Below are 8,476 nucleotides of genomic sequence, written 5' to 3'. Positions count from 1 at the left end.
GTTCATTTGCACATATTTGTAAATAAAAAAACAACACACTACTTGCAAGAAATGGAAAAACTGTGCAGATAACTGCAGGGAGGTACATACCTGCTTGTATTTGATAGTGATAAAGTTTTACAGCTACTGGGAGGAAGGATCTGTGATACCACTCCTTTGTGCAGCTGTGATGTAGCAGTCTGTCACTGGAGGAGCCAGTTCTGTAAAAGCTCCATCCATGGGTTGGAGAACATTGTTTCCCCATGTTTTTCTCCAAACGCTATGAATCACGATGGTCAAATAGTACAATTTTAGTTTTATCAGACCACAATAAATGTCTCCAAAGGCTTTTGCAACCAGCAACCTGGCTTTGCTTTTGGAGTTGTGGCTTCTTGTCTGAGTGTCTTCTCTGAAACCATGCAATGTGAATGTGACTTAGGCTATGCTCTCTTGGCAGCTTCAGCCACAATCTGCATATGATATTTTATTTTTGTAATCAGGTTAATATACAAATTTCACACTTTGATCTTTAGATTTGCAAAATGTTGTTTTAACTGAGCCCTGCGACAGACTGGCGACCTGTCCAGGGTGTACCCCGCCTCTCGCCCGGTACGCAGCTGGAGATAGGCACCAGCAACCCTCCCGACCCCATTAGGGAAGAAGGGTGTAAGAAAATGGATGGATGGATGGATGGATGGGTGGATGGATGTTTTAACTGGACATCTTGAATAATCAGTTTAGATTCTCCATGATGACACATAAGGAAAAAAAAAATTGAGATTTTACTTTTAAATGCATCTGAAGGTGTGCCTTATTTTGACTTGAATGCTCTCAGCCTATCAGAAGCTTACAGTGTTATGACAGCAACATCTGGGTTTTAATAAATTTTTTAAAGTGAACTTCTGAATATAAAAAAATCAAGTTCTGATATTTACTTGTATAAATTATTTTGTTTATTTTCACCGACTAAAAAAGAGGAAACATGTACGTAGTCTGATTTAATGGTAGATAATAATAGAAAAAAAAGAATGAATGCATTTATTGGAGTGAATGTATCTTATTTCAGTTGCATACATTAATTCATAATTTCAGAGTTTCTATACCTGCTTTCAGTTTTACCTTAAAATATAAAAATTTGTGCAATGATGCAGATGAACATTTACTATGTAGGCTAACATATTAAGAGTTTGTGTGTTAGATTTTCCTCACAACATCAGGATTTTACTGTGTTTTATAGAACATAAAATCTAGTTGGAAAGCACCCTCGTGCTTTCATATTGAAAACATGTTACAAACACCAGGAATTTGAATCCATATGGTTTTGGAAGTTAAGCTTTGCAGATGCCAACAGATGCCTTCTGAGTGACTGAGAAGTTAGTCACAATACCTGCTAGTAGCCACTTAAAAGAAATGCTTCCCCGAAACCTTGGTAGTTACGAGGTTGTTTGTCAGCAGGAACTCTGAATGGTTCCTTCAAGCCACAGATGACACAAGGAAAACACTCAGGAATGTATAATTATTCCATCAAAATGCCTCTGCTGATACATTATTTAAGACAACTTTAGGTGGCTAGGAAATGTTTACTCAGTCATTTATAAATACATTCATGGCATAAGTAAAAAGGGAGAAGATATAGTGTAACAAATCATACACTGACATATGTTTAATTTATCACAAATGGCAAGTTTTTAATATGGTCATGAAAGTAATGAGAAGGCGGCGACATAGGAGCAATGCCAAAAATATTTGGCATCAAGTATTTTATAATGCCTGTTTCAGTTCAGTGACTGTAAATGAATAATGTGGAATGATGCAGTTCTCTGCAGCATTTCTACAAAATCATGGTACATTTAAAAGCACCCTGACACCTATGCATGGATTTATATCCTTCTTTTCCACATCTCCTGTTCTGCTTAGTACACCAGTTTCTTCGAAACATTCAAGCATTATTTTGTACAGTTGTAATAACCTTAGAGAATACATTTTTGTGAAGTTTTTGCTGATACAAAGCAAAAACATATTTTTAAAAAAAGAATCTATTGCAGTCAAAGAATTCACTAATGTGTAAAAAATCCCTTAGGTCACAAATACCGTAACTAGAATTGCTCTCTAATCTGCACCTAAGTAGTAGAAGCTTGTCCATTTACAAGAACACATTGACTTAGCCTTTGGACAAGCAATCAAGAAGAAGAGAACTGATTGCCTAGTAGGGTATTGATTTGTTTATTTATTGACAGGTCACCAGAATGGACAGAAAGTTCAAAAGATTTTAATTTGGCAGGGAAATGCTTTGCTTCTTGCAGATTCTGCAAACATTTTTAAGAAAAGAGCACATTATAGAGCATGGGTCGGATCAACTCCCTTTATAAAATAATTATTCCTCAACAGCTTAGCCACAGGTAGTTGTTATGTTGTGATCTTACATTCTTATGTTTGATACGTTCAAAGATAATCTGAACTTGGAAAGAAGGGATAAATGGTGATTAACGTTCTAGTCAATATATACCAGAACGTTGCTTGATGATGATGATGATGATAATAATAATAATAATAATAATAATAATAATAATAATAATAATAATAATAATAATAATAATAATAATAATAATAATAATAATAATAATAATAATAATAATAAGCAAGTGTCCATATTTTTTTCCTGATTTATGAACCAAGGAAATTATTATACAAAGTTTGTCAAATCTGTACACATATTGACAGCGGAAAGTAAATGCTTTAACTTGCTGCGGTTAAGTAATAGCAATCTTTATATACTCTAATATCCATTTAAACTATTTCATTTTGTCCTTTTTGTTTCTTTTTAATTTTACATGCATTTTTTTTTCAATTATGCTATAATACATAGTCTACATTTTATTTGCTTTAGTGTTTCATTACCAATTATTTTTAAATAAATATCTGGAAACCCCCGAATCTCCCCATTCTCACGCTGTCGTTATTTTGTCGTAAACGCTTTCATAATCACGGCAGGTCGAATCGCTTTACGGACACCACCGGCAGTATTTTGAAGTATGTAATTGTCCTTGTAAAGATGCACCGAACCTGTGAGTGTTATGTGGTATTTTCCTCTAAATAAAAGCGAAGGCACGTCCAATAAATTATGATTGGATGTGTAATAACTGTTTTGTCTGGATAATTGTTTAAAATATATTATTTACAGGACTACCATAGCAGCCTTGAAGCTACGTGTAGCTTCAATACAACTTACTGCTAAGTATACTTTGGGATTTCAAGCATTAGTTTCTTAAAATATAATATTAAAACACTATTATTTGCTTTTCCTTCTACAGACTTGCATAATTGTGGTAACATTACTGACTAAGAAGCGTAAAGAAGTTACGCTGTGAGGACTTGATGTAATCTGCTATCAGCGCTATATCTTTTAGTGGAATTGTTAAAGTAAAAAAAAACAACTAAATAAACGCACTTAAAGGTTGTATTTTTACAACTTCCCTGTGAGTTTCAGTTCTGTTTAAACTTGAGAGACAAATCCGCAATGACAGATTATCAGAGAAAATAATACATACAACATGTATGCTAAATATACTTAGCATATTAAAACAAAATAAAAATAAAATCTACAGTCACTGAAGGAATCAGTTCGCAAACGGACACCTTTAGACTGAATGCAAAGCAGAAACTACTCCCAGTAAGGTTTGGGTGCTAAAACAAGCTGTTCGCTGAAACATTCAGGCGTTTCATAAAAGTCAACATTAACTTTCTCCACAGTGCTTTAAAAGTCAAAACACCTGCTGTCACAAACATCTCATTAGCACTGGCGCCTCTGGGTATTTTAAGAAAGATTCTCAACGCATCATTTTATGCAACATCCAGTTTCTGCATGCTACATTCTTTGTTAGATGACCACAAGGGGACAGCATAGAGAGAATCTATTTGTCCTATGTGGAGGCTGATGAAAGATTTTGCTCCTTTCACAGATATCATGTACTGAAAGTTGCTGCTCCAGGCTGAAACATCTGCATTAAGACCACACGATGGCATCTCGTTTCCTCAAGTTCTCTGTGCTTCTCCAGAAGTACCGGGCTCCGTTGCTCCTTGCGAGCTGTGGAGGAGTCTTTGCAGCCAACATGTTCTACCATGTTTTCCCCGATTTGACCTACCGTCAGCTCTATCAAGCTTGGCATAAAGGACACCCAGTGGTGCTGTCGGAAAAGCTGGAAAGTGTCTTTCAGCAGGTAGTTTTGCTTGATTTCTGTTGTTTGAATCAGATTTGCTATTAAACAAAAAATCAAACAGTAACTCTGTCATGGGGTTACTGTAGTCAGGGGTGCAGCTACATACTTTCTCAGGTATATGTGGACACATCAATAGCATCTCTGTACACTTGTAACTACAGAACACAGTTGTAAGACAACAGTCACCTGTCATTTTAGTAGTAACTTAAACTAATCTAAATATTTATAAGCCTTCTCTTGATAGATTGAAATGTCTTACTTACTGTCTGTCAACCACGTTGAAAAGCTTTTTTGTCCCTCTTCCATTTTTTTATTTTCTGCCTCTCCATCTTTAGCTCCCTGTCACCAGACAACAACACGATTCAAATTAAAATACTGCAAAAACACAAACTCTTACCAAGCAACTTACAAGTAACTTTTCTGCAAGATATAGAAGCTTGTTTTAAGTCAATTCCTTAACATTGAAAAAAAAAACTTGCTACATTGGCAGATTATTTCACTTACAGCATGTCTTATTATAAGTGAAATAATATGCCATTATGGAACATGAACTTTTTAAATCAATATTAAGAAATGATTGACTTTTAAAAGCTCATATCTCTTGCTGAAATGTTATTTGCAAGTTAGCTTTCTTATTTCAGGTGACGTTTGCATGAGAAACTAGACCACAATTACTTGGTAAGATTTTGTGTTTTTGCATTGAAACACTTGTCTCCCAGTGAATTCTCAACTAAAAATAATTTTTCCACCATTTATCGCCCCTCCTAGCACAGCGCCCCTATGCCTTGCATTGTTCAAACCTACTTTTTGCGGCTCTGACTGTAGTTGTTTTTCATAATTTTGTCATTTTTAGGTCCTGAAGGACTTCGGTGTCAGCTCAGTCAAGAACTTCTCTGCCTTTGCCTCCTTCGGATTCCACCCGGTTGGTGCTGGTGTTCCATGGCTTCCTGCTGGCGCCCAAATCGGCATCCCAGCCAACTTTAACAGCACCACAGACGATCCGAGTGGAATAACCAACCGCAACATCTTCATCAACGGGAAAACAGTGAACTGGAGCAGCGAGGCCGGCTCTGCTCTGAAGGAGGCGCTAGTGTTCTCTGCAGAGGCACAGAAGTTCGCCATTGCTCGGGAGGTGGCCCGCTTACAATCCGGGGGTCCGGTCCTGACAGCCGCAGTCGCTCCATTCTGCCTGGGCGGGGTTTGGGTGTACAGCGTGGTGCTGAAGCAGGTGTTCAGCCTGCATGGCGGCCCCGTGCTGATGCGTTTGGCAGTGAACATTCTGGCGCTGGGAATCGGGGCCGTTTCTTACTTCCTCACCTCTGACGCTCTCAGCCAGTGGATTGACTACAGCTCAGACCAACACGCAGCGGGAGTGTCTCAGGAGTACGCCAGAGGAGGAGTGGAGTTTTATGATAAAATCCTGTCCAGAAACAAGACGCTGCGCTCACTGATGGGACAGAAAGGCGAGGAGATGTATGCGCCCAGTGGGAACCTGTTTCCTGCTCACGTCCTTCAGCTGAAGCACACGCCTTACACCTCCAGGAGAGAAGGCATACTCGCTCTGATAAAAGAAGAGAAAGCATAAAGCGACAAAGCTGTTACCATCAGGCTGATATTTCTAATAGAAATATGCCTTTCTGCATCTGTTGAATATTTATTTTTTTGGCATTAAGATAGAATTCAAGGTGTCAGATATGTAACTTTTATCCAATAAAAAGATGTGGTTGATTCTGAATTCAGCTGACATTTACTGCTTTAATGTGAAAAATATCAACAACCCTTGGACTTTTTCACATTTTGACCAAAAACTTCTGTATATTTAGATGGGATTTAATGTTAACCAGCAGAAAGCAAATAAATCATCGTGAAATTGAAGAGAAATTGTACATTTCTAATTTAGTTGGTTTTCCAATGAAATATCTGAGAAGTTTGAATAGCTATTTTGACCCCCTTCAGTTTGGGTGGAGAGCATCTGTGAACAGAAATGTGACAAAGTTTTGCCACAAATTCTTCATATCTGAACTTCCCTACAATGCGTACTCCACCATGTATTAATGTGAAAATGATGTGTTATGTTGTTTGGCTACCACAAATAATATTTTATATGTTGGCCAAAAAGTTTAATTTTAGTCTCATCTAATCAGAGCACCTTATATGCTTGCTGAATTCCAGGTTGTTTGTGCCAATCAGTGCATCAGAGGGCCATCATAGAGGCTGACCGGGCAAACAACGACGCAAGCACATACTAAATTGAAGGCAGGTTAACCAAAAATAAATAAATTTGTCAGGAATGTGGTATGCGAGTGTGAAAACCTTAAATTGTTGAGTTTAGACTGATATTTTTGATGGAATAACTTAGAATAGTGCAGGTTTTAGATAAATAGCGCCCTCTGCTGGCCGGATTTAACCAAAACAGCTACCTATAGAAAGGTGAGTATTTTGCATGTCGTAGCCGAGAGCTTACGGTGTTATTTAACATAAAACTGGACTCATTGAACTTAATCTATTGTCCAGTATTTTTTTTTATTATGTATCTGCTGCTGCTAGATTTTGCAGATGTATTAAACTACAAAAAAATCATGCTGTAAGCATGATTTTTTAACTGGCTTTTTTAATTTAATAGCATTAGCAAAGTAAAACCATTTTTTATACTGTTTTGATCACTGAACTACACAAAAAATTATAGTTATACACCTGGGAATACTCACCATTTGTAGCCTTTTTATAAAACAATCATTTTAACAAGGCAGAATTGTGCAAAATCTAGACTCAGTCTTAATTTTCACAGGATCCTACAGGGAAAACAACAGCTTGTTGCTAAGTGCTGGTAAAAAATGTAAAACAGCCTCATCTGTGTTTACAGTATCTTGTATGCTGTGTACATATTCAGTGAAAGGCAAAAGAAAACCTTTTTCAAGTGAGGAAAAAAAATATTGGATTTATTCAGAATCAGATATCTGTGATGCCATAATAATTACTCATCTTTTCCAGTTGCATAGAAAACTGATATGTCTGTATTCCCTGCAGGTCAAGTGAAAAAAGAAAAGAAAACAGAACACACGAAGAATCTCTAATTTTGTACAACCTAATTAAACTGTTGTAATCTTTAGCTCAGTGACTCAGATCTCTTCATCCAGCACTTGTATTTCCTCCAGGTCATCTGTCTGCACATTAACAAGGTTCAGATATGCTGTTTAATTACATCTTCAATCCAACTCCCTGTAGACTGAACTATATATAGACACGCATAATTAGGTTGCAGATAGAAACTGTATTTTTACCCCACTGCTTTTTGGAGTCAAGACAAATGAAGTGCAGATCCAGACTGTGTGTTTTTATATATACTGTTTGTTCAAATCTCAGGAACTTTTTCAAAGATCAGAACCAGCAATGGATTTGATTTGTATTAGATATATTAGATCAAGAAATGTTACTGAAATCCACAGAGTGAGCTTATTTATATGCTCAACTATATAAATATATATAAAATATTCAAATATATTATGTTCTCTTATGTTTTTCTTAAATCCCAATAGTATTTAGACTTGTTGGTAATGATCGATTCTTTACTACCCAAGCAGCAATTGGATGACAACAATCTGCCAATGTGTGAAAGACACATAAAATTTCCCACCTTTTTTTGCCCTAAAGGAGGAGCAGGAACGTCAGAGTGGAGTGCGTGTCAGACATCTATATAGAGTTCTAGAGTGAGATATAAACACTCATCACCACAAATTATTGTTGTTTGTTTACATAGACATACACATCGCATCACTTTCACTGCACATTCTTGGTGGCACAAAGACAACAGCACAGAAATTCACTTTTCATTCCACTTCACAATTATGCACTACAATTTGAAATCACAACAAAATACATTACATGTGACAAAATGTGTAAAAAGACCAAGACGTATGAATATTTTGCTGTTCATTAAAAAAAAGCCACCAACTTTTCAAAACATTTATTGTTGTGAATAAAACAATAAATGTTTTATTCATTTATTGTTTGATGTTTTTGCTCCAACTTATTGTTTTGGTGTGGGATGAAGTGCGGAAAAAAATTAAAATAGAGCAGTAGCTGAATTGAGCAGTAGTTGAACTGTCATGTTCACTTTATCATTTCTCTGACTACAAAGTGTCCTTTGGGCAGCGCAGATCAACAACACTGGATTCATTGTTTTGTTCTCGCCACCCCGCTTCATTAGTGCACTTTATTGTATGCCAGACAGAGCTCTCTGTACAATGGCTCCATTGTTTGCTGTAGTGGAACATGGAGCT

At 36.6% G+C, this 8,476-nt stretch overlaps 1 protein-coding gene across 2 annotated transcripts; it reads left to right on the top strand.

The window, feature by feature from the left end:
• The first annotated feature begins 2,934 nt into the window (after positions 1-2,934).
• Positions 2,935-6,071, top strand: tmem177 (transmembrane protein 177). Of its 2 annotated transcripts, none has more exons than XM_044132275.1 (3): positions 2,935-3,009; positions 3,939-4,196; positions 5,050-6,071. In XM_044132275.1, the coding sequence occupies exons 2-3, from the start codon at positions 3,996-3,998 to the stop codon at positions 5,779-5,781; spliced, it is 933 nt and encodes a 310-aa protein (XP_043988210.1). In that variant the 5' UTR covers positions 2,935-3,009; positions 3,939-3,995; the 3' UTR covers positions 5,782-6,071. The 2 variants fall into 2 exon arrangements, with proteins under 2 accessions (XP_043988210.1, XP_043988209.1); XM_044132274.1 differs by having other exon boundaries at positions 2,945-3,044.
• Positions 6,072-8,476: the final 2,405 nt, after the last annotated feature.

This window comes from Gambusia affinis, linkage group LG11 (genome assembly GCF_019740435.1).
Source record: "Gambusia affinis linkage group LG11, SWU_Gaff_1.0, whole genome shotgun sequence".
In the NCBI taxonomy this organism is placed as follows: domain Eukaryota; kingdom Metazoa; phylum Chordata; class Actinopteri; order Cyprinodontiformes; family Poeciliidae; genus Gambusia; species Gambusia affinis.
The sequence above is the reverse complement of the archived record's forward strand: the minus strand, read 5'-3'. Positions and strand labels throughout refer to the sequence as shown.